This window comes from Sceloporus undulatus, chromosome 10 (assembly GCF_019175285.1).
Source record: "Sceloporus undulatus isolate JIND9_A2432 ecotype Alabama chromosome 10, SceUnd_v1.1, whole genome shotgun sequence".
NCBI classification, from domain to species: domain Eukaryota; kingdom Metazoa; phylum Chordata; class Lepidosauria; order Squamata; family Phrynosomatidae; genus Sceloporus; species Sceloporus undulatus.
In genome coordinates, this window is record NC_056531.1 from 7,319,898 (window position 1) to 7,347,055 (window position 27,158).

A 27,158-nucleotide genomic window follows, 5' to 3' on the forward strand; every position below is an offset into this window, starting at 1 on the left:
ACCATGAAGGAGGACAGGTAGCTTATCTATACCTGTATTTCTTCAAGTGGTCATCTGTGAATACACACAAATCCCGCCCATCCTCCCCTCAGTCGTGTCCTGCTCCTTGCTAAAGATCTTCTATTGCTACTATGCAGCATACTTAAGGAACTGGGGAAAGAGTAGGAATGCTAGGGGCTTTATAAGGGTAGGCGGAGCTACCGCCAAAAAAGTGCAAACTAAGTTTTGCCCAGTGATTCTAGAGGTTTCTGAGCTTTCTGTGCAGGTGCATTTGTGTGTATTCTCAGATGACCACTTGAAGAAATACGCAACCTGTCTATATTATAAGCTCTTGGGTTAGAAATGGGAAGTTAAACATGATAGGCACATTGCTAGTGGCAAGACACCATTCTCTACTGGTCATAGCAGTTAGATAGGTCAAATTATTTACTGTTTACTTGAGCCTGACATTCTGATAATGGGAGTGCACATCTTCTATATTGAAAAAATGTTGGGCTGACAGTGAATGCCTTTTAATTATACAAAATGTATCCATTTTCAAAGCAGCCATAGAAGAATAATCTTTAACCTTCCCTTTGTACAGGTTGGGTACTGGCTAATAACAAAGACCATCAAGCAACTCCAGAAGGTTGCTGGGTAGTAACTCAGACTTCCCTATTGTGATTTTAACATGCTATATATACAAAGCTAATGTCTAGCTGTTGTTGTTTTTCAGACGGTCAGTAACATGCCCTGCACTCTGTTGACTGGCATTAGGACATTGCCAACTTTGGAAGCAAAAATGCCGGAAAGTCCTTTAAGCAAAAGCAAAGATCTCCCCAGAGAAGAAGAGAAGGAAAAGAAGAAAAAGAAACATAAGAAAAGATCTAGGTCAAGATCTCGGTCTCCTCCTTCCAAGTATCATTCATCGTCTAAGTCCAGATCTCGATCACATTCGAAAGTGAAACATTCTCTTCCGACCGCCTATAGAACTGTTCGGCATTCAAGGTGGGTTTTGTGAATGGGTGCTGTGATCAAAAATTCTAGTATGCTCATCTTCATTCTCCTAAAAGCCCTTCCCTATGAACCTGTTATATTTTGATCAGATTCATATTACAGATCTACACAATATGCTGCCTAAAACCATAAAATTTGAAGCAACTACATAGTTTTTATGCTTGCTACAAGTTCACCACCAAAATAATATCAGAGAGGTATAGCCACTCATGGATTGGGCATGACACTTATGCAGTGCTGGGAAGCAAGCTGTGCTGTTTTACAATTAAACCTTACCAAAGTAACCGTGAACTTATTACATGGCTCATAGCCCCTTTTTTTCTCATTTGTCACTCCATCTCTCTAAAAGTAGCAATAGTGTTCATAATGGTGGGATTATAAAGCAGGTTTACTTTACAAAATTGTAAGGATTATTGAATTAATGTGAACGTAATGTCAGCACTTCAGAAGTCCTAAGTGTTAGCCCATTATAGAATTGTTTTTAATCAAGTGTAGCCTAGATATGCCCAGTATGAATTTTTTCTTCTATTTTTGGAAAGCATAACTAAAGTTGGCTTTGTTTTAATAAGTGATGTGCAATTTGGTGGTACAACTTTTGTTAAGATTATTGGGGTAGGCTGAGGAGTGGGAAGCATAAAAGAAGTACTGAAATTAAAATTTATCTTGGTTTGTTTAACTAACCATTATGACTAGTTTGTTTCCAGGAGATTACTAGAGGTCAAGTTAGACATATTTTTGTAAATTAACATGTTAATTTAAATTACTGTTGTAATAAGTGGCACATAAATGACATCATGCACATTCCTTCTAGGGTTATGCTGCTTCTCTTTTCTTCTTGCTGAGTTACCTGACCAGACTTCAAAAAACAAAGACTGTTTTGTTTTCATAAATAAAGGCTGTGTCTGGAACCAGCAGCATCACTTGCATGACAGATACCCAGGAAAGCTTTTTGTGTGCTCCCTTTCATAGCAGTATGATTGTGTGGTTGACCCATAAGAGTAGCCTGAAGTCACATGTTGCAACAACCTCAGGACATAAGAGCCTGGTCAGGGAGATGACTAAATGAAGTCTTCCAGTAGACCATTCTCATTCTCCAGCATATATAGATGTGTAGTCCTTCTCATATGAAAATGATATATTGCCATTCTACCTATTATCCTAGCTGAAGCTAAGGATTAGTTAAGGAGTCCGATCCCTGTCTAGACATGAGACCACCTGAGAACCTTCATGTGTTCCACCTTCAGCTTTGTCATGGAAGAAGTGTGGGGTAGTATTAAGATATTGCTTCCACAGCAGGCACAGAACATCCTGTAGAGCAGTGGTTCCCAACCTTTGTCCTCCTGATGTTTTGGACTTCAGATCCCAGAATTTCTGGCTGTTGGCCAAGTAGCTGGGTTAATTAAAGAGCGTGTGACTTCCCAAAGATCACCCAGTGGGTTTCATGGGCAAGAGGAGAATTGAACCCTGGTCTCCAGCACTCAAACCACTACACCATGCTGGTTCTCATTAAGATACTAAGGCCGAAAAGAGGATTAGTGTCTGCTGATTGGTGATCATTGTCTGCTGGGAGAGCCTCTGACCCTGAGTGGTTTCTCATTCGCAATTGCTGAGTCCTGATTTTGGTGGCGAAAGAAGGAAGAGATAAAGCAGTGAATGGTTTAATGATATTGCAGTTAGCATCTACAACTTTGAGCCTCAACTATTCCAAAAGTTCAATTTACATTAAGGTGTCTTGTGGAGTAAGTGTTATTTGTGAATTCTGTGAGTGTGGGCGTATTTTGGGCTGCTCTCAGTAAATGGATGGAATGCAGTGTAAGATTGCAAGTTTGCATTTCACCTGAGCCAGAAATTTTATATCGAATTCATTTCCTTCAGTAAAATAATACACTAAACTGCCTATTCTGTTTACCCAGCTAACAAACTGTGTGTGGTACTTAGCAGAGAAAGGAATCATTAAAGGATTTAGCTTTTAAGATTAGCTAATGGCATAGGTAAACTTAACATGCTTATTATCACAGTAAGCCAGTGGTTTCCAGGCTGCTTTCTGCAGCACCCCGATGCACTAAAACAAATTCACATGTGTGCCACTGGGTGTTTGAAGCTGCCCTTCCATTTTTTCATCTGTTTTTAAACTGCCCCAATTTCCCCCCTCCCAATTCCAAACTTTATTTTAAAAAAACAACAGACAAACAAGGAACATAGTTATCAAGCAAAATATCTACAGCACTGCCAGCTCAGGCATCTTTTCCTCAGGCAGTGGTGAGGTTCTCCTGCTTGACATGGCCAGCAGAGATGCAACTGCTTCATAGAGGAAGCAGAAGCAAAAAAGAGGAAGGCAGTGACTTGACCCTTAGCAACATGCTGCTGCTGCTGTACTACCATGGCTGTGAGGACAGAGGCTACCACTTCCTCCTCTTCCGTGGCTGCTCTCCCTTCCCCAGCCTAGCACTGAGCTATGGAGGGCTGTGGTGCTGACAGATACACCAGCACTGCTAGCAGCAGGTCGCAGTCTACTCCCATCTCACTTCGCATTCACCAGAGGAGGAGGAGGAAGTAGTGGCCTCCATCATCACAGTCCTTGATGTACATCATCAACAACAACACCAAGTTGCTAATCTAATCTTTTCCACTGCCTCTTCCTGCCCCAGTAAGGCACTGTCACCACCTTCTTCACTTTTCACTTCTCCTCCTGGCCTAGCAGAGCCTTCAGGAACCATGCTGAGCTGAAGCATCTTGCTCTCACCTCAAGAGGAGCCTCCTGATCCGTTGGTGCAGCTACCCTGCTTAGCTCTCCACCACTACCCCAGCTTAGCTCTCTGCCACTACCCCAGACAAACAATTGGGTGGTCATGGAGCATCAACTGGTGTTTGGCAAGGCTCAGAGGAAAGGGCAGTAGTGGTAGTGGCAAATACAAGACTATGACAAAAATCAGCAACAGCAGTGGTGGTTGCCTCAAGAAGAGCCGTCATACCAAGGAGAAGAAGGAGGAGGGTAGACTTAGTTTTCATCTGTGAATGTTGGAGGGTGTGTTAAGATGTGAAGACATAAATATTTTTTATAATATGTTATATTAATTTTGAACTATATCAAACACAACACTAACAATAAGAAGAAAAAAACATAAGAAAGGGCAAGAAGAATAGAAAAAAAGAAAGTGAACACACCAAGAAAAAGGAAAGAGAAGGAACAGAAAGGAAGAAAATAAAATTGACTACTCACCAGCAGTTGTTACCCTGTGTTACAGTGTGAAAAACGCTTTTGATGCTTCTCTAGTACTCTACTCCAAGAAGTGCCTTTCTATAAAATACAAGTAATTATAGTCATACCCAATTTACATATAATCCAATACATATTCCATACAGAAAGTCAAGATTTCTATAAATTCATTGAAATAATTAAATGAAATGTTTAATTAAAAATAGTGAATAGAGTTAAAACCTTTAATTATTATTAATCCTCCCCTAATTTATCTTAAACCACACTATATAACCTTCCTTCTTATGTATATCTACTTCTATCATACTTCTATAAAGCTAGATAAATTACTTAGTCCCTTTGCCCAAGACTGACTTGGCTGCTGTGGAGAAATGAAATTCCTTTTGACTGGGAGCTGAAACATTCTACAGCAGAGGCAAAGGGATTAACTGTGTGTATGCTGAGATTTTGCTAAAGGGTTTACGGTATTTACATAGGTTTAGTCTGGATTGATGCTGCCTTGATTAAAAGAATGGTATATAAAATTTAATGGGTGGATTTATGGACCAAAAAATAGAAGAAAGGAGGGAAAAAGAGGAATAATTCATATAGAGAAAAACAAATGAATGAGAGATATTATTGATGGCACAATGGTTTATGCTTGTTTTGATTTGACAACAATTGGGCGCTTTGAAAAGTATTAATTTCTCTTGGAAGCAACTTTTTTAAATGCAGAGATACAGCTCCTTAAGATATAAGGTGATATGCCAAATCTTTCAGCTTGGTGGGACTTTACACAGCCTGTTTAGCAACATAATGGGTATTAATATGGTTTAGTGGAAGTTGAAGGCCTTATGAATATTTCACATATGGACTAAGATGATGATCCACAGGTTTTATCATGTGAAAAATTAAGCCTTTTATTATTTCTAAGCGAATTATAAAGCCCTTTCCTGTTTAAGATAATCACATTATAGTATAGTCAAAGCTGCTATATGAAAGTATATATATATATACTACTCAAATATTTTCAGCTAGTGGTTTATCGTTGTTGCCTGGATTATTGTAGGTTTAAACCATTCTAAGTATACCTCCCTTAAAATTTAGTTACAATTAAGAATCTTGAGCACTTTCCAGGGCCCCTATTTAACTTTTCCATTTTTAAAATTCTGAATATGAAGTGTGTGCCTCCATATCACAGACTCCCCAAATCCACAGGGACATTGAGCATGGTGCCGTGGCTGAACAACCCATCAAAGTATAAATTTCAAATATCAAACCTTGATTTTCCATTTTTTATAAGGGATACCATTTTGCTATGTCATTATATTTAATGGGACTTGAGCATACACGGATTTTGTTATCCACGGGGGATCTTGGAACCAAACTCGAGCATATAACAAGGGTCCACTGTATTCATTGATATCAGGTAATAAAACTAAGGCTCAGCCTTTCCATCTCAAGATTAACACATTTCCCCCCATCTCTTAATCAGATCTCGATCAAGATCACCAAGGAGAAGGGCACACACACCTGAAAGGCGTAGAGAAGAAAGGAGTGTTCCAACAGCATATCGTGTTACCAACAGCCCAGGAATGAGCAGGCGGCGCACACGTTCCAGGTACAAGGTTACATTTGCAGAATGTTTTTGCATTTCTTGGAACTGTTGAGGTTACTCTGGGTTGGTTGACTGGCTTACAGTGTATCAACACTTCCAAGGCAACTTATATTATGTAAAATAACTAACATACAAATTAGAAATCAAAGTTAGCATCTGGACCACCACAAGAATTTAAAGCTGAATGTGTCAAGTTAATCTTAAAAATGAGCTTTCCTTTTGTGAACAATGCAGAGACCCATGTTCCACATACATTCACACAGTGATGAAACATCCACATAGGTCTCTGGTGGTGATTAGTCTGGAGTTTTAGAGTTGAGGAGAAACATTAATAATTCTCTAGGAATACTGTTTTGCATATCCTTAATGAAAAGAATGTATTAGTGTTGATCACCAGCTTTATGAGATGGTTATGCTTCCCATGTCACCAGTGGGTTTCAGTACCTCTGCATTTAATAAAAATGAAGGTCTGAATGTTAGTGCTAGGGCTTATGTTTTGGATGCAAGCAAAAGGGGGGAAATTACTATATATACACTAGAAATTTAGGTTAAAAAATTGACCCAAAAAACCTGAATCGACTTAATCTGTCCTGGAAGCACTCACTCCCCCCTCCCTCCGCTTCTCTCATCCATCAAGCCTTTAGGGTGAACACAAACACTTATGCCTGCTGGAATTTTGTATGTTATTTTTCATAGATTTCCTCTGATTTGTCCTTTACATCGTTTGTTACATGCCCCCAAAGTTTACCCTCAATATATCCATGGGTCATATCAAAATCCACAGTTTTGGCCCCAAAACCTGCCCTCGACTTATACATGAGGTCAACTTATAGTTGAGTATATACAGTACATAAAAACTAAGAATCATTCCCCTGGAATTCTCCAATCTGCTTTAACATTAGATCATAATATGTGCTCCTATGTGCCCTTTTTTAGATGGAGGCAGGGATTGAATTGGTCCCAGAAGTTGCCCACCCCTGATCTAGATGGGCTAACTTTCTGGCAAATAGTTTCCTATTTTCTTAATAGCCTACACAGAAATGCCTCCTCTATATGGTGGAAAATTTCTGTCTCACCTATCTGTCTCACTCAGTGAACTTATAGATATTGTACTTTATTTCACTAGTACTCTGTGTACATGGGATAGATAATTATCATGGCACAAGAATGACCTTTATTGTGTAGCACATGAATTGCAGTTGGTGCTGTGGAGATGATGTTTCATATGTAATGCTCCATAGTCTTAGATTTCATAATGTTTTTAAATCACAAGTGTATTTTAAAAGGCTCCAGACAAATCATTTGAGACTCTTTCCTGTATAAACTCCTGTAAAATGAAAGTATGGTGCAAAAACATAACATCACCCTGAAGGCTTCCAGAAGACTGTGTGTTCTCAAGATTATTTGTTACAGATTAATTAGCTTTTGAGATTAAGGTTCTAACATTGGAAAATAAAGTGGCATACTTTAAATGTTATTTTTACCATTCTTTCAATGTCTGTGTTCAAAATTTCAATTTGGTAATGACACCAAATATGAAACTTGGGTGAAGAAAACAGAAATTTGGGGCCACATAATCATAGAGTTGGAAGAAAAAGCCATCTAGTCTAACCTCTTGCCAAGTAGGAATGCACAACTAAAGCACCTCCAAGAGATGGCCATCCAACCTCTTTCTAAAGACCTCCAGTGAAGGACAGTCCATTGCCCTCTGAAACAGTACATTTCAGTGGCAAACATCTCTTATCATCTGGAAGTTTTTTCTAATATTTTGGTAGAATCTTATTTCTCTTTTTAATTTGAATTTCTTGGTTTGTGTATGTGGATGGGGCTTGCGCCCCTGGGGCTCCGCCGGAACTTCTCACCTCCATGAGGGCACAAACAAACACATCACACACGTGCTGCAGTGCAGAATGCTTTAATATAGTGCAAATAACAGTGTCCAAACTGAAACAGGTCAACTTCCTAAACTAGCAGTCTTCATGGAGGAGGGGCAAAGTTCCCCCACTCTCTTCTCCTCCCTTTTCCGCCTGCCTCAAACTCTCCACCTCCCTTTCTTGCTGGCTTCCAACTCCGACTTCTCAGTGTCCCTGGGGCAAGGTCCGTGTTCCCAGCACTGCCCCTTCTCACCCCACCAGGTGCCCTCAAGATTCTCCGGGTTCCCTCTTGGGGGTTGGGGATACTAGCACTCTCTCTTGACTCCCAAGTCTCCATCCCAGGCAGGGTCACGTAGCAGCACTGCCCCTCGGTGTCCCGCAGAAATTCTCCCTCTACCGTGCTGTAGTGGAGCGGGCCATCCCTCTCTCCTGGCACTTCGAGTAACCTGCTCTGCCCCTTTCACATTTGCCTCTCCATGTCCCTGTCTTAAAGCCACGCTTTTTCCTGGCCACCTCTCCCTGCCTCCTTATATCCTCACTCTCAGCCGATTCCCATCTTCCATCTTCTTCTCCAGGTGCTTCCAGTTTCTCTTCTCCTCCTGACTCCTCCTCCTCACCTCCAGCAACCCTCCCACTCTTCCCTGCCGGGTTACACGACCCCTCGGGCAAGAGGGATGCTGGAGGGTCAGGGCTCCACGTACCCTGCCAAGAAAAAAAGTCAGCGTTAGCATGCTCCACCCCAGAACGGTGTACCACTTTAAATGCATACGGTTGAAGGGCCATATACCACCTCAGACGTCTACGGTTAGAATCCCTCATGGAAACTAGCCACTGAAGAGAGGGGCATGGTCAGTGACCATCGTAAACAGAGCACCCCCACAGATAATACTTGAGGGCTAACAGAGCCCACTTGACTGCCAGGGCCTCCCTTTCGATAGTTGCATACTTTGTCTCGGCTGGTTTTAACTTTCGGCTGAGAAAAAGTACCGTGTGTTCTGCGTCCTCCCACACCTGCGAAAGGACTGCTCCCAACCCACCTCCGAGGCATCAGTTTGTACCATCAGCCTCTGAAAAGTAGCAGCTGTCCCGTGCAGACCAAAAGGCATCCTAGTGAATTGAAACAGGCCCTGAGGGGTCGCAAACGCCGTTTTCTCATTGTCTGCCTCCACCAGCGCAATTTGCCAATACCCTTTCATCAGATCTATTGACGACAGTAACTGAGCCTGACCCAACTGTTCTAACAAGTCCATAGTCTCTGGCATCGGATAGGCATCAAACTTAGATACCGCATTGAGCTTTCTAAAATCAATGCAAAAACGAATGGACCCATCAGGTTTTGGAACTAACACTGGCTGACTCCGCCAAGGGCTGCAGGAAGGTTCTATCGCCCCTAGGTCCAACATATTTTTCACCTCCTTCCTAATTACCTCCTGCAATCTCCAAGGCCATGGTCTCAAAGGGGCTCTTACCACTACCCCTGGAGCGGTGTGTATGGAGTGTGTAATGACTTGCGAGCGACCCAGTTTGGTAGAAAACACATCTCTAATAGATTCTTGTAAATACCTCACCTGTTCTGTTTGCTCCAAACTCAACTCTGATAAAATAGGTAACGTCTGCGGTTGTAATGGGTCAGTCACCTCAGGGCCCAAGGTCTCCTCCTCCTCGGAACTCTCCTCCTCCTCCTCCTGGGCCTTGGCCCACAAAGACTCTCTCTCCCTCCAAGCCTTTAGAAGATTAATATGGAATATTTGACGACGCCCTGCTTCCTCTCCCAATTGTAATTCATAATCCACGGGCCCCACCTTCCTCACCACCTTAAACGGTCCTTTCCACTGGGCGAACAATTTACTAAAGGAGGATGGGAGTAGAACCAGTGCCCTCTGCTCAACTTCCAAGGACCGCTCTCGTTGAATCCCTCCTTCTGACATTGCTGAGCCTTCAGCAAATTTTCCCGGGCCACACTTCCTATTTTCTTTAGATGCTCCCGCATTTGTAACACATAGCTCAAGGCAGACCTTGGGCCTATTCGAGAGTCCTCCCACCCCTGTTTTACCAGGTCTAACACCCCTCGAGGCCGTCTCCCATACAGAAGTTCAAAGGGTGAAAACCCCAAAGAGTCCTGAAGGACTTCCCTGAACACAAAGAGCAATGGGCCCAGAAGTAAATGCCAGTGTTTTGGTTGCTCGTGAACAAACTTCTTAAGCATCGCCTTTAAGGTGCGATTCAACCTCTCCACCAGGCCATTGGCCTGTGTGTGGTACACGGAAGTCTTAAAGGGCTTTGCTCGTAGCAACTCCCACATGCGTTTCATGGTGAGGCTCATGAAATTAGTCTCCTGATCTGTTAGCACTTCCCTGGGGAACCCTACTCTTGAGAAGACCCCTATCAGTTCCTATGCTAGCTTATTGGCATGCGTTGACTGCAAGGGGACAGCTTCCGGATAATGGGTTGCACAATCTACAATAACCAGTATGAATCGGTGTCCCGCTGCTGATCACTCCAGGGGTCCTACAATATCAAGGGCCACTTTACTAAAAGGCTCATCCACCACAGGCATTGGTATCAACTTGCCCCCTAGCGGCCCTTTGCCCTGAAGGAGTTGGCACTGTGGACAGGAGCTGCAATAGACCTTAACGTCTGCGAAAATGCCTGGCCAAAAAAACCCTCTGTGTTATCCTCTTTACTGTCTTGTCCATCCCCAAGTGCCCCACTATGGGAATATCATGGGCCAGCCGGATCACCTCCTCCCTTAGTGCTTTAGGAACCAACAACTGAAATTCTACTCCCTCTGAGTTGGTGTTGGGCGGGACCCGATAGATAGGCCCCATCTTCTATAAGGCAGGGACCTTGCCCTAAAATCGTCTGCCCTCCTGCCAGCTGGGCCTGTCTTCTGACCTCCCTCATTGTCTCGTCATCCTGCTGCCAAACACTAATTGGTCTCTCGATAACTTTAGCAGGTCCCCCGGGGCCGATGTCTCCGTCTGCCTCACTAAGGCCTCCCTCTCTTGTAGTAACTGCTGCCAGTGGGGCCAGTTGCGCCCTATCAGAGCTGCCCAGTGGAGTGTGAGCACCACCCTGACTGCCAACCACCGCACATTGTCCCACACTCGCAGCTGAGCCCACACCGTCCCGTAGGGTTTTCTGTCCCTGTGGATACATCTAATTTGGATGGGTTGGCCCCGCCCTCCCCCAGGGTCCTTCCTCACTAGCGTTTGCTCACACCCTGAGTCGACCAAGGCCTTCTCCCGCTGCCCATTAATTTCCACCTCTACTATCCAGGCCGCCCTGGGGTTGTTACTTACATGAGCAGCCTCTCAGGTGTCGGCCCAGGAACATTCCATCAAAGGACACTCTTAAGAAAGAAACTGTAACAGTTCTCTGTAACAGTATATTTTGGTTAGGATAGTTTTTAAATGGAAATTGATGAGTTTTCTCTTGAGAAATTTTGGCTGCTGAGGAACCCATGTATGTACATTCTAAGCTATATATTTAGTTCACACCAAGTGCCAGGTACACATCACAAAGCTTTTGTCATCACTCCATAAACTGGAGCATGAGCCACATTTCCCCTGTAACTATGCATTGCAGAAGATTGCTAGTAATGGATATATGTCAAGCTGTCTCTCAGGGGGAGATGTTTATCATAGTAGGTCTTTTCTCATCAGGAAGCCCTTGATAAGCTTCTGAAGAACCTATATTTGCTTCCCAGAACTCAGTTTGAAAACTGCTGATGGAACTTTTTCGGAAGACAGATATTGAAACACAGCTCTGTTCTTACTTAGGAAATGTTTTCCTCCCCGTTTTTTAGACACTTCTTGCTGAAATTGGAGAGGCAGCTTGACCACGTGAAACAGATTGAGGGCAGATGCCTAGGGTTTGTAACCACTGTTACTTGCCACATGAATCATCAGCCAGCTTTTAAATCTCCCTCCAAAGCAAGCATATGCAGTCTTTGAAGAATGGAGACCATTTTGAAGAAGATGGCTTTTTTCAAAAGAATAAGTGCGGGGTGAAAATCCCCACTTCTGACTGCCATTAGTCTTGTGTTTGGGAGAAGCCCATAATCCTAAAATTTGCCCTTTGTGCAAGTTGTGCGGAACCTGAAACTGAAGCTCTTTCAGAGCAGGCCCTAAGACTGGCCTTTGCCCCTGCCCTGGAAGGCTCCTCAATGGCTCATTCTGCCTCCGGTAAGGAGAGTACAAAATCTAAGGTGGATGAGAAGGCCAAGGGCTCTAAGGACCCTAAAACTTCCCAGCCTGAGAAAGATCGAGATGTGAATGCTAAAAAGACCTCTAAGCAAAAGCATGCTGAGGAAAAGTCCTCTCATTCCAAGAAGGACAAGTCCTCTGAGTGTTCAGCTCTGAAACGGACCCATTGTGCCTCGCCTTCTACCAGATTGAGCTGTAAAGAGCCCTTGGTTTCGATTCAGGCTCCAACTGCTGCCTTAGGCGCCGGCCCAGAGGCGTCGGTGCCAACCACAACTGCTCCCACCACCAAGATCTTGATCCCAGTCAATACCTCTTGGATCATCCATCTCAACTCCAAATCAGAGGAAGAGGTGTGAGGAACTCATCCTTCGGTGGTGACTCCACACCTGTCTGGTCAAGTGGTAGATGTTAGCCCATAGGCTCGTGTTTCTCCACTCCGACAGGTTCGTGCCTGCCTCAGGACCGAGCCTGATGAGGCCACCAGTGTTGATGACCTCCATGATGACCTCCTCCAGCAATACTCAGATTTGGTGTTCGACCATGATTCTGGGAGGTATCTCCTGTCAGTGTATCCTGAGGATCTTCAAATTAAACTTCCATCTGTTCCTTCAAAGATAGTGACTGAAGCTCAGGTCATCAGGGCCTCTACTCCAACACGGCTGCCAGTACCACCTCATCGCAAGTCCCTCCACAGTAGGTCCTTGCCGAGGACTCCAGAGGACTTGCCTGCTTTGAGTCGATCTCAAAGGGAGTTGTGCTCCTAGAGCCCAGGCTCAGATGTGGAGAGGTCTCCATCTCCCAAGCATCTTATAGAACTGGACCCTGGTTCTCCCAACAATGATGTCAGGTCTTTCACTGACCACATCATCCAGATGGTGAATGCGCTCAAACTGGAAGTCTCCCGTACCGATGACGATGTGTTGGACCCGATCAAACACAGAATCCATGGTACGATACCGACACCTCCTTCCATCGGCTATCTCCCCTCTCTGGAGAAGATTGTGAAGTGCTCCTAGACCATGATTGCTTCCATCTCGAGGAAGATCGAGAGCTTTTCCAGGATTGCTCCTTCGAGATCGAGTTGGCTCTTTGAGCATCAAAAGCCAAACTTGGTCATTGTGGAAGGCTCACAGCTCACCTTCACCTCCAGAACTTCTTCCTCTCCCTCCAACAAGGAGAGCAGGAAGATCGACGGACTGGCGAAGAAGTTCTACACCTCAGCGGTCTTCGAACTCAAGGTGGCCAACTATATGGCCTGTATGGGAGCTTACGTCCAGCACTTCATGGAGCATATGGAACCACTTCTCCATGGCATGCCGGATTACAAGAAGCAATTGGCCATGGCTCTCCATGCCAAAGCTCACTATATCAGCAGCCAACAGATCATTTCTGTGCGCCACTCAAGTGACTATGCCTCCAAGATCCTGTCAGGTTCGGTGGCCCTCAGAAGACATGCTTTGGCTATGCTGTTCTGACCTCAACCTTCATGCTCAGTCTTCCATTAAAGAAATGCCCTTCGATGATTCCAACATTTTTAACAAAGAGACGGATGAAAAGCTTAATTTTCAGTACCGGATGAAGGCCGTTGCCAAGAAAAATGGCATGTCTTTTGCTCCATTCCAGTCTCCTTGGCTTCAGTATGGAGCTCAACACCCATGGTACCCACCGTACCAACAGAGATCCAACCTGCCACAGGACGACTGGTGCCAAAAAGACCAGCCAAAACAGCACCCACCATCCCAGTCCTCCTCCTCTTCATCTGGCTGTTGCCAGCCACCACAGCCATCATATGGACAGGGCTATAAAAAGAAAGATGCCCAACAAGGCAAGAGGAGGCTATGAGATGGCATGGTGCATTTCATCTCTGCCCCTGTTGGGGATAAGCTGAGACCCTACCTTAACACCTGGGCCTCAATCACATCTGACTCTTGGGTTTTGGACATTGTCTGTAGGGGTTATGCCCTCAAGTTCAAAGAGCTCCCAACCACCAGAGCTTTCCTTTTCACCACACCCTCAGGCACCCTACTTGACAGAGTGCACACTTTGTTACATAAGGGCACTATCGAGCCCATAGATCCTTCTCGGGCCTGCTACTGTTTCTTCTCCCATTACTTTACTGTCCCTAAAAGAGATTCTAGTCTAAGGCCCATTCTGAACTTACAGCAACTGAACTTACAGCAATTGTTTATCGCCATAGTAACCCTGCCGCTTTTGCAGAAAGACCACTGGTTCCTGACTCTAGATCTCAAGGATGCCTACTTCCACATTTGGATCCAACAAGATCACAGAAGGTTCCTTGCCTTTGCCATCGGGACCGAAATTTTCCAGTACAGGGTCCTCCCATTCGGGCTCTCCACAGCACCGAGAGTCTTCACAAAGTGCATGGTTCCAATTGTGGCCCACCTCCACCAACACAAGATCACAGTCTTCCCCTACTTGGGCAACTGACTCTTCACTGCTTCATCCTGAGAGAGGCTTGTCCAGGACATGCAGTTCGCTTTGTCTACCTTAGAGTCCCTCAGTCTGAGGATCAACAGAGAGAAATCCAACCTGACCCCATCCAAACAGGTCAGATTCATCGGGACAACTCTTGACTCTGAGATGACCATGGCTTATCTACCTCTGGACAGGTTTCAAGCTCTCTCCCAGGCTGTTCATGAGTGGACGGACTGTTCAGATAGCCTTGGGATACATGGTCTCAACAACCTATGTTACTCCATGGGCAAGGCTTTGTCTCAGTCCTGGTACCTCTCCGTCTTCAATCCCGTGTGCGATCCTCCATCCAAGTGGCTGACAGTTCTAAGGCCCATGGCCAGGTCATTGCTCTGGTGGCTCAAACCCGACAATGTCTGCATCGGGATGCCCTTTCTGCTTCTGCAACTGCAAATCACCCTCACCACAGATGCATCCCCTGAAGGATGGGGTGCTCACACCCTGGACTTCACTGTCAAAGACAATTGCTCCACTTTGGAGGGTCACTTCCACATCAACGCACTGGAGACGATGGCAGTGGAAAAGGCCCTCCATTCATTCCAACCCCTTCTCTCAGACAAGGTAGTATTCCTCTTGACAGACAACACCACTGTCGTGTACTACCTCAACAAACAAGGAGGGACAAGATCCCAGACCCTGCTTGAGATCATGCTTCAAATCTGGCACTGGTGCATCCAGTCCTCCTCCAAGTTGTTCATCTCCTGGGGAGGAAAACAACCTGGCAGACCAGCTCAGCAGGTCTTCCAACCCGTGCCTCAAATGGTGCCTCCATCCTGAAACCTGTTTCTTACTTGGGGCGAACCACTGATCAACTTGTTTGCCTCTCATCAAAACACTCATTGTGTGGAGTTTTGTTCTCAGACCCGAACATTGGGCTCTTGAGGAGATGTCTTCCAGTTTGAGTGGTCAGGAAGCATGGTCTACACATTCCCTCCATTTCCATTTGTCACCAAGGTTTTAGCAAAGATAAGATTGGACCGGTCCGATGTCACCCTCATCACACCATGGTAGCCAAGACGGCCTTGGTTCCCTCTACTCCTGCACCTGTCCTGAAGGGAATACCTTTGACTCGACTTCTGTGCCAACTTCCTGATGCTACACGGAGGCCACATCTGGCACCTGGACATAGAAATGCTTCCCCTGGTGGCATGAAGAATCCATCCCTAGAGGCTCTGCCTGACTCGGTACGGATGGTTATCCTGGCTGCACAGAAGCCTTTGACACAGAGGTCATACAAATTGGCCCTTGGACGGAACCAATTTTTGGACTTTCTCTCTGCCAGGGACCTCTCTCCCATGCTTTGGTCCTGATGATAGTCTTAGAGTTCTTGATGACTGGCTGAATCGGGTCTGTGCCTCACATCCATTAAATGTTATCTGTCTGCAATGTGCTCACATCCCTTGGAGTGTGGTGGAGTCTCCTTCTTTGGAGGTTTTTAAATGGAGGTTGGATGGCTGTCTGTGGGGGGTGCTTTGATTGTGTGTTCCTGCATGGCAGGGGTTGGATGACCCTTGTAGTCTCTTCCATCTTTGTGATTCTATATTCAGTGACAAAATGGATGGATTATGTTCCCAAAGGGCAAGGGACACATGTTAGCACTTGTTACTGCCAGTATGAGGTCCTCAGATTCTTCTAGTGAGGAGTCTTTTTCATCCTGGGGGACAAATTCAGTTTCAGAAAGATACTCAGGGCGAAGGTGAGAATAAGTTAACTGGAAGGAGTAAGGGTGGTGAAAAGTAAATGTGTTTGAGGGCAAATCTGAAGATTTGGAAGAAGAGAGAGTAAAGAGAGGTCGAAGAGAGGAGAAGAATGAATGAAGAAAGGAAGAAGTTAGGGAAGAGTGGTATTGATGAGGAAGTACAGTGGACCCTTGTTATACGCTGGGGGTTGGTTCCAAAATCCCCCGTGTATAACAAAATCCGTGTATGCTCAAGTCCCATTCAATATAATGACAAAACAAAGTGGTGTCCCTTATAAAAAATGGAAAATCAAGGTTTGATATTTGAAATGTATACTTTTTTTTGAACATTTTCAAACCGTGTATGCTTGAATCTGTGTATAAAAAATCCGTGTATAAGAAGGGCCAACTGTAAATAGAAAAGGGAACAAGGGAAGGTATTGAGTTGATGGAACAGAACGAAGAAGTGGGAGATGGCCATCATCACTAATCCGAACAACTAGATTAATTATTATACTAATTTATAAGAACGTGGATAAAATGTGTAGGTCTAGAATATATGCTTGTGTAATGCATGAGACAATGTATGAGGTGATAAATTCCCTGGATAATATCTGTTTTGCTTTTGTTCTGTTTATGAATGTGTAGTGTTTTTAAATTTTAATTTAAAAAATGATTTAAAAAAAGAAAGATACTCAGGGTAGGAGGAGTATTCCAGCTGTAGATGTAACCAAAGACAAAAGGGAGAGACTAAAAAATACCAACACACTCTCTTCCTGCCAGTAGCTAGATGTTAGGAAATGCATTTTGGGATTTTAGAATGAGGAGAAAGAAGTAGAAAAGCTGGGAAACAGTTTCATGGGGAATTGGTTGTGACTGTTTGAGGAACTTTAGAGGAGTGGATTTGGACTAAAGGCCTGTACTAGAGTATAGCAGTGCCTGGTCATGAGGATTAGGTCCAAATAAAAAGTTACCTTGTACCTGTTGTTGTGTGCTTTCAAGTCATTTTTAAGTTATGGTGACTCTAAGCCAAACTATCATGGAGTTTTCTTGGCAAGATTTGTTCAGAGGCTGAGAGAATGTGACTCACCCAAGGTCACCCAGATTCATCCAATGTTCAAACCACTACACAATGGTGGTTAGATACTTGTCTAGTTCTGCCACTTCCTAGTTGTCATGTAGTCTTTGAAGGGCACTTTTAATTTTGACAAGGATTTTCCCCACTTGTCCCCAGCCAATCTCTGAGGTGCTCCCTTCTCTGTCCATTAGCTCTTTCCTAGAATTAAAAAAAAACATATGGCAGTTGAAAGAGCACTTTCTATTCAGACATGATATCTAGAGAGTTGATCATGCACATGGGGAACCTGAGCCAGAGGTGCATGCAATGAGGCTCCCTTAGAAGGTACCATCCTTTGGGAAAACAGTTTGTCATGCTATCTGACATAAGGCTGGTATCTGTCTCAGCCCTGTGATAGACTGGAGAGTATTTTGTGTTATCTCCGTGTTAAATCAACAATAACAAGAGTTTTATATTTCCATAAAACCACTTCCTCTTATGATAGCAATTTCTCAATTAAGTGTTCCAGTTACATTACCAGTGCAAAAAAACCCTATACCTACATCTGCTCTGCGCTGGAGCTTCTTTTAGAGAATGAGTGAGTCATGGTTCCAGCAGTGTAATAAAGCTATAAGGTAATGTTCATCATGGAGAGAAGCATAATGGACTGACAGCTTCAGAGTTTGATGGCTGGTGATCAGAGAGGAGGCTTTTCAGTTTTGGTCTTCCTAGAAATATGTTCCCTGAAGTCTTTTTCACACAAAATACTGTAAAATATGGAGCCAGCTGGTTTTCTGCTACTCCAGAGACTAGAACACAAACCAGTGGCTTCAAATTACAAGAATAGAGATTCTAGCTAAACATTTGGAAGGATTTTTTTTAATGTAAGAGCTGTTCAGCAGTGGAGCAGATTGCCTGGGAGGGTGGTGAACTCTCCATATTTGGAAGTCTTTAAGTAGAAGTTGTGCAGGCAACTTTTAGGAGCACTGTAACTGGTGTTTCTGCATAGCTAGAACTATGTATCTGTCATTCTATACCTGTGCATTTGGGTTTTGCAAACTAAATGTTGAATTTTGTATTTGTCTCTGTTGAATTTCATTTTATTAATTTCAGCAGTTTTCTAGTTTATCAAGGTCCTTTTAAATTCTGTTCCTGTCTTCCACCATGCATCTGAGAAAGTAGACACAAGTCTAAAAAAGTTCATGCTACCAGTTTCTTTATTTCAGTTAGTTTCAAAGGTGCTACAAGATCCCTTTGCATACCTGTCTTCCAGTAGGTTAACTACCCTTCCCAGTTCTGTTCATCTGAAAATTTGATAAGGGTTCCCTCCACCACACCATCTAAATCATTGATAAAAATATTGAAGAGCATTGGCCCCAGGACATGCCACTTGAGACCACCTTTCAATTTGAAGCACAGCCATTGATGACAACTCTTTGAGTATGGTTTTCCCACCAGTTATGGATCACTCCATCTGATGGTGTTTCCATCTCTTCCATATTTAGTCAGTTTGCTAATCAAAATATCATGGGGACCCGTATCAAATCCTTCGTTGAAATCCAGACAAACAACATCCATAGGATTCCCACCATGAAAACTAGTGACCTGATTTTAAAAAGATATAAGGTTGATTTGACAGGATTGTTCTTGACAAACACATGCTGTCTCCTATTGTCATCAGTACACTTGCAGACAGAGTACTGTATAATCTGTTATAACATTTTCTCTGGTATTCTTGAATTTTCTCCCTTTTTTGCCTTTTTAAAGAGCGGGAGAATGTTTGCTTGTTTCCAATCCTCTGGGACCTCTAAGATTTCTGAAAAATGATCTCAAGTGATTCAGTATGCTAGCAAGTTCCTTCAATATTCACCTGACCCTGCAGAGTTGAACTCATTTAGGTTAACTAAGTGATTCCTGACTAACTTCTTGTCAATCTTGATTTGCAACCCAGATTCCTTGTCAAGTTCTCTATGCCTTTGTGGTCTCTTCCAACTCTGATTCTATGATTCTAAGTGTTGTCAACCTACAATTCTCATCACCCTCATCATTTTGTATGCAGACTAAGACTGGTGGGAGTTTCAGTGCAACAACATCTGAAGGTCCACACGTTCCCATCCCTTTCTTAGACTGAATTCAGTCATGGGAATGGGTGCACAGAACTTTAAAGAAAAGGTGGGCTTTGAAACAAGTAAGAATTCTGCTGTCACATAAGGTGGGGGGTTTTCCCCAGGGCAGTTTCAAAGATATGAGATTACAAGGGAGAAAGGACTTCTTTTAAAGAGATCCATAAGCACAGCAATTACTTTCCATAGGGTTTCTTTGGTTTCTGCAAGACACTCAATACTTTCAGATCATCAGTATGAACATTGTATTGATTATAAATTTAGAATATGAATTAGAAAGCTTGAAGGAGTTCAGGTTCATTTCAGGTTCCATGCTTGTATTTATAGGATTATATACTGTATATACTCATGTACAAGTCAACCTCATGTATAAGTCAAGGGAAGGTTTCAGGTTCAAAATCATGGATTTTGATATGACCCATGGATAAGTCGAGGATAAAACTTAGGGAACTATAATGAAAGATGGAAAGGGGGAAATACCACTTCTTTCCTTCCTTCTTCTCTGGACCTCTCCTGACCACCTAACACCAATTCCCAGGTGCTGGAGGAGAGGTTTTAATATTGGATTGAGAAGGGCAGCAAGTGGTGTTAAATAAGGTGATTTTTCCATGGGAAGAGGAGGCTTGCAAATCGGACTGGGAAGGGAATCAAGTGGTATTAAATGAGGTGTTTCTTCCATGGGAAGAGGAGGCTTGCAAATCAGACTGGGAACCTCTTTCTCACTCACTCACTCACTCAAACACAGAGAGAGAGAGAGAGAAACGTGTGCCTCCAGGTACCAAGAGTGGAGCATCGGGCTTGCTTGTTTTAGGACCTTTCTAAGCAGTACTAGTTATTCACCCTTATATGTCGACCCAGGATTTTAGGATCAATTTTGGGGAATAAATTTCTTATAGTTGAGTATATACTGCAAGTTCATAAGACTGGCTTTGAGGAAATAGTCTATAATTGGTTGTATTTTTTAAAATGATGTATTTGATGCAAAAGAGGTGTATTCCTAAATACTCTAAAGGCACCAGATCTTGTCTGATCTTGGAAGCAAAGCAGGGTCATCTCTGACTAGTACTTTGATGGGGCACTGTCAATGAATCCCAGGTGCTGTAAGCTAAATTTCAGCGGAGGGACTAGGCAAAGCCACCTCTGAGAATTCCTTGCCTAAGAAAACCCTATGAAATTCATTGGGTCACCATAAATCGACAGGTGACTTGAAGGCGTATTCACAGAGACAAACACACTGACAAGCTGATTGTTCCAGACTGGGGAAAAGGAAGTACATAAAAATAAACATAACTATAATAAAAACAACGCCAAGGAAGCTGAAAACTGGATTGGAGAAAGGTTCGTAGAACCATAGAGGTGGAAGAGGCCACAAGGACCATCCAGTCCAACCCCTGCCATACAGGAACTCACAATCAAAGCACCCCCAACAGATGACCATCCAGCCTCTATTTAAAAACCTCAGAAGAAGGAGACTCTGCCAGCCTCCGAGGGAGTGTGTTCCACTGTCAAACAACTCTTACTGTCAGGTCGTCCCTCCTAATGTTGAGGCAGAATCTCAACAGGTTATATTCTCTGTCTTTTTCTCTGTGCCAGATTGTTTAGTTTGGAATTAAGCAACATTATTGTTTTTCCTTTTTGTTTTCAGAAGTCCTCATGAAAGGAAAAAGCGGAGATCTCACTCTCATAGCAAATCCAAAGCAAGGTCTCATTCACCTTCCATCTCACCAGGGAAACAGTTGATGCATAAGAACTCAACCCATTCTGCCAGTGTCTCTCCTGTGGAGAGCCGAGGATCCAGCCAGGAACGCTCTGGGTAAATAAACTTTTAAAATCTGGACATGGCCTTTTACTGCTCACTCAAATCTGCGATAATGCTACAGTGCAAATTACCTGGAGGAAAAAGAGGAGCTCATAACCTTATCACTCAAAATGAGTGTTCAGTTTATTTTGGACAATACAGGCTGAGTCTCCCGTATCTGAAATGCTTGGGACCAGAAGTGTTAGGGATTTTGGATTTTTTCAGATTTTGGAATATTTGCATATATATATATATATATATATATATATATATATATATATAGGCCTCTTGTAGACGGAACAAGATTCATTTATGTGTCATATACACCTTATAAGTATAGCCTGAAGGTAATTTTATACATAATATTTTTAAAAATTTTATTCATGAAATAAAGTTTGTGTTCAGTGGGTCAAGTGTCACTACCTTGGCCACTTATGAAAAATGTTTCGGATTTTGGAGTATTTTGGATTTCAGAATTCTGGATAATGAAGACTCAGCCTTCTATTGGGAACTGTTCACATTTTGTATTATCCTGCTTAAATGGTAAGAACTGTATTATGCTTCTGCATGTAATCAGAAATCTGCAGGATTCAGAACAGTAGTAAGCTTCCTTTCATTACATAGGTAGTACAGATGGCTCTACAACACAGAAGATGATAGAATTTGGTTGCAGATGAAGCATTACAAATCTGAATCCTATTTGAAGGTTATTTGAAAAAAAACTCCATAGGATTTCTCCTTGGTGTGCTAGCTTTCTTCTTGCAGACAATGTTTTTCCTTGGAAGGGAAGCATCTAAATATGAGTGTTAATTTCTATCCCCTCATTCTGCCTTGTGTCTAGATCTGGCAACATGATCAATTTGCAAGTTTTTATGCATTATGTTTAAATGTTCCCCTTCACTTCATTGACATTCCCACATCTACCATTTCCAAACAGCTGTAGTTTAACCTTAGAATAATTTCACCACTGAAATACTTAACCTTCTGTAAGTATCTCTGTAATAGTGGGGGGTGGGGAGTGTTCTTTGCATTCAGTTAGAAAGGTTGGGGGATGCTGAATTTTGGAAGGAACCCTGTGAAGTGTTTCTCCCCATGAAATTCTAAACCTTTCTTAAGCACGTAATTTCATTGTTGTCTGGGCCTTTCAGCAGTAACATATCCTTGCTACATCCACTTGTAAATTGCTGGGGCTAAAGCTGGGAGAGTTCACACAATTCTGAAAAGTTCCCATTTATCCATTCATTCATTCATTCATTCAAAACCATTCTTGAATGATTATTTAAATTGCATATTACATAAAGCTTAGCCTAAATATGCAAATTACCTCATGTGAATTGCCTCTGGAATCCTTGTAAGAGGCCTAATAGGTAGACCTGCATTATCCTTACATTACCATTGGGGGTAGAATGGCTGAGTTTTAAATGATTTGTTGAAGGTTACATAGTGAGTTGATGGCAAAGGTGAGAATGAAACAGCTTGTTCTCTTAGCCGTTTTTCATGCAGCTTAAAGTACCTCGGTCTGTTTATCTGTGATTAATTGTCCATTTACTTACTACACCCCTTCCCCCCCCCCCCCTCTCTCTCTCTCTGTTTAAAAAATCCTTTTAGGGGAGTTTCTTTGGAAAAAGATGGCCAGATCTCTTCAGCAATTGTTTCATCTGTACAGAGTAAAATAACTCAGGTACTACTCTAAATGATCATGCTTACAAGCTTTAATGGTTGCAAAAGTATCTGCTTGTTTTGTCACAGTCACATTACATCACTCTTAACCTGTAGTTTCAATTCTGAAACAGTTTTCTAAAATGAAGACTTCAAATGGGTATGTAACTGGTGTTTTTCCAGATTTTAAATCTATCTGGTCTATGAGAGGATGTGTTAGTGCTATAACTTGATTGTGGAACTCAGTCTGAACTTCCTTTCAGAACAGGGTTTTTTTCAGAGTCACAGCAAGGTAAGCAGAACCATTCATTTCTTTACTCAGATCATGGGACAGTCCAGCCTTCATGTGTTTATGCTGGGTTGTACATCACCTAGCTGGGATTTGAGCCCTGGCCTCTCAATGTCCTAGTCCAACTCCCAAACCATTACACCACGCTGGCCATGGTCACATTAGTGTAGAATCAGAGTTGGAAGAGACCACAAGGGCCATCCAGTCTAACCCCCTGCCATGCAGGAAATCATAAAGCAAACTCAACCGATGGCCATCCAGCCTCTGTTTAAAGACCTCTAAGGAGGGAGACTCCACCACTCTCCAAGGGAGTGTGTTCCACTGTCGAACAGTCCTTACTGTCAGGAAGTTCCTCCTAATGTTCAGGTAGAATCTCTTTTCCTGTAGCTTGCATCCATTGTTCTGGGTCCTGTTCTCTGGAGCAGCAGAAAACAAGCTTGCTCCCTTCTCAATATGACATCCCTTCAAATATTTAAACAGGGCTATCATATCACCTCTGTGGCATCTTTAATTGTGATATCTGGCTTTATTTATTTATATCCAGAATTTATATCCCACCTTTCTCCACAATGTGATTCAGGGCACTCTAAGCAAAATGTATATAAACCCTCACAAAATCTAGTGAAGAAAACAATAATCATGATGTTCAGTTTCATGTGCCTTTTAAAAATGCATCTTTTTCTTGTGCTTACTGCAAATTTAATTTGACTGGGCAGGATAGATTCAGAATAGATATTTCAATTTCATTTAATGCATTTGCTTTGAGAAATTGATTTTAGTGCTTTTGGTCCATTTGTGACATTTTTCAAAAGGGCAATTTTGGAGCAAGCATTCTGTTTATTGTTGTGGATAGATAGGGTCTTTTATGATACAAACTTGTAGAACTTGGTGGAAGCATTTTTGTTGTTTTTTAAAAGTAAGAATTGCTTTTTCCCATAGCAGAAGACAACTGTAGGGACAGAATAAGAAGCAGTAGCATTGAGCTAGCAAAAGAAATATATGGGCTCCAAAGGCACATAGTCAGGGTGTGCAGAAAGTTCTTCACTTGCCAGTAGCATATGCCCACTGCCCTTAAGATTCTGTGTAGTTCCAGCTCTCCCTTGTTGATGGCTGTCCAGTATCTTGAAGATATGGGTAACTTATGGTAAAGCATTTTGTCTTGCTTGCAAATGATCTCAGATTCAGCCCCTGGCATCCATGTAAATCACCCCCCCCCCCCCCATTGGTCAATTACTTACAAAACCTGTGACCATTTGCCATGTGGTTTTTGGGCTTCTGGGTCATGAAGTCCAACAATATCTGGGAACTGACAGTTGAGAACCACTAGTTTAGATGTTAATGGACAAGAGTATCACAGTATCCAATACTCCTCTGTATATGACAATGATCCAGTGCAATTTTAGGTTGAATAGAGGCTGAACTTATGGCCCTCCAGGTATTGATGAACTGCTGCTACTATCATCCTTTACTGTTGGCCAGGCTGATCAGCAATAATGGGAGTTAGCAATAGCAAGTACATTTCTATACCACTTATAAGTGAACTAACACTCCCCAAGCAGTTTACAGTCTGTAAGCTAGTTGCCCCCAACAACCTGGGTACTCATTTTACCGACCCACAAAAAGATGGAGAGCTGAGTGGACCCTGGAACCCTGCCTGGGATCGAACTCAAAACCTTGTGGCTGTGAGTTGCTGCAGTACTGGCATTTAACCACTGTGCCACCAGGGCTCCTTTGTATCAGTGGCAGCTAGATGGCTACAGATCACACAGCTCTGGGATAGAAGTGTGGTGTAGTGGCTTGAGTGTTGGATTATGACTTTGGAGACCAGGGTTTGATTCCCTGCTTGGCCATGAAACCCATGGGTGACCTTGAGCAAGTCACACACTCTCAGCCTCAGAGGATAGCAATGGCAAACCTCCTCTGAATGCATCTTGCCAAGAAAACACCATGATAGTGTAGCCTTAGGGTCGCCATAAGTTGGAAGCAACTTGAAGGCAGGCACACAACAACAGCAATAGTTACACCAGAGTAAAGATCACTGTACCTCATCTTGAGCTGTTTTCTGATGACACACCATATGTTAAGGTTTTATGTTAAATCTGGACACAAAATAAGTATATGAAATAGGCTTTAATGTGTTTTAACTGTGCTAGTCTATAATTATAATAAAGAAATTCAGTATGTTTTAACTGTTTTAAATTGTTTTTTTAATGGATGGTTGTTTAATATTTGTTTGTTTGTTTATTGAATTTATATAGCAATAGCAAATACTTTTCTGTACTGCTTACCGATGTATTAAGCAGCTTGCAAAGTGTAAGCTAATTGCCTCCAACAAGCAGGGCACTCATTTTAGCGACCTATGGAAGGTTGCCAGGCTAAGTTGACCCAGAGCCCCTGGCTGGTATTGAACTCACATCCTTGTGGTTTGTGAGTAAGTGGCTGCAGTATAGGCATCTCACCTTTCTCCTGAGTTGGGATTCAAGACAATTCATTATTTTAAAAAATGTATTCCAGGTTGTTTAGCTGTTTTGTTCTAACATACAGTGTAAGCCCCTCTGGGTCTCATATGGAAGAAAAGTGGGATATAAATTCAATAAGCAAAATAAAATAAAATAGTGCCAAATATAAAAGTATTGGGAACAAGAGAGAAGAATGCAAGAACTTCCAGTGTTTAGAAACAATGTTCTAACCACTGCAGACCAAGATGAAGATGTTCTCAGCCAACAAAGCAGTACTTCACAATATTTCTAGGTAGCTTCTCAAAAGCAGCCATGTCTCTCTCTCGTTCTGTGAATATATGCATGTGTATATATGTACAGGTTGGGTTATCTAGAATTCCAAAATCTGAAATACTCCAAAATCCAAAATTGTCCACATAGGTGGCTGAGATAGTGACACCTTTGTTTTCTGATGGTGCAACATACACAAACTTTATTTCATGCACAAAATTATTTAAAATATTGTCTGGAAAATTACCTTCAGACTATGTGCATAAGATGTGTACGAAACATAAATGAATTTCATGTTTAGATTTGGGTCCCATCTACAAAAGATCTCATTGTGTATATGCAAATATTCCAAAATCTGAATAACTCCAAAATCCAAAACACGTCCTGGCTCAAGCATTTTGGATAAGTGAGATTCAACCTGTGTATATCTCCTGCCCCCCAAAGTTAATCCGTTTAATAGTTTTAAAACCATAGTTTTAAAGCACAGCAGAGCATTTAATTTAGCCTGCTGGCAGAATTCAGTTGGCCTAAAAGAATTTTTAGGGCAGGCTACAAGAGTTGAGATGGCCGCCTTAGTCGATGACTCCGTCTGGGCATCGACAGGGGAAGTGTGACCCGGTGGTGCTCTTGGACCTCTCGGGGCCTTCTATACCATCAACCAGGTATCCTTCTGGAACGCCTGAGAGAGCTGGGAATCGGAGGCTATGACTGTGCAGGGCTCCGTTCCTACCTCCGAGTAGATTCCAGAGGATGTCACTTGGGGACAGTTATTCGGCCAAGAGGAAGCTCAGGTCGGGGCGTCCCTCAAGGTGAAATTCTATCCCCAATGCTATTCAACATGTACCTGACGCCGCTGGGAGAGATCATCCGGAGACATGGGGTGGGGTGTTATCAGTATGCTGATGACACCCAAATATATTTCTCTATGTCTCAGACTGCTGCAGTGACTAGGGAAGGCATCTCTCCTCTGAATGCCTGTCTTGATGCGGTAATGGACTGGATGAGGGAAAACAAACTCAAGTTGAATCCAGGTAAAACGGAGGTACTATTAATAGGGACTCTCAATACAGGAATGGAGTTATGCCAGCCAGTTCTGGATGGGGTTGCACTTCCCCTAAAGGACAAAGTTTGCAGTTTGGGGATGCTCTTAGACTCATCTCTCCATCTGATGGCTCAGGTGGATGCGACGGTCAGGAACACTTGCTTTCAGATTCAGCTGATATGCCAACTGCGCTCCTTCTTGGAGTGGGAAGACCTTGAAACAGTAGTATATGCACTGGTAACCTCTCGGCTCAACTTTTGTAATGCACTCTACATGGGGCTACCCTCTGTGTCAAGTTCGGAAACTTCAACTGGTACAGAATATGGCAGCCAGGCTGGTTACTGGCACATCTAGATTTGCCCACATTACACCAGTTTTAAAATCCCTTCACTGGCTGC

General features: G+C 42.9%; 1 protein-coding gene across 6 annotated transcripts in view; it reads left to right on the top strand.

Moving 5' to 3' along the window:
- Positions 1-27,158, top strand: part of LOC121916478 (splicing factor SWAP) — a 239,106-nt gene that overhangs the window by 76,967 nt on the left and 134,981 nt on the right. For 5 of the 6 annotated variants that reach the window (XM_042441580.1, XM_042441581.1, XM_042441585.1 and 2 more), the window contains 4 exons: positions 716-987; positions 5,688-5,813; positions 20,889-21,056; positions 22,650-22,722. In XM_042441580.1, coding sequence (XP_042297514.1) covers positions 716-987; positions 5,688-5,813; positions 20,889-21,056; positions 22,650-22,722 — 639 coding nt within the window. The remainder of the gene's footprint in view (positions 1-715; positions 988-5,687; positions 5,814-20,888; positions 21,057-22,649; positions 22,723-27,158) is intronic. The other variant, XM_042441582.1, reaches the window with a different exon arrangement.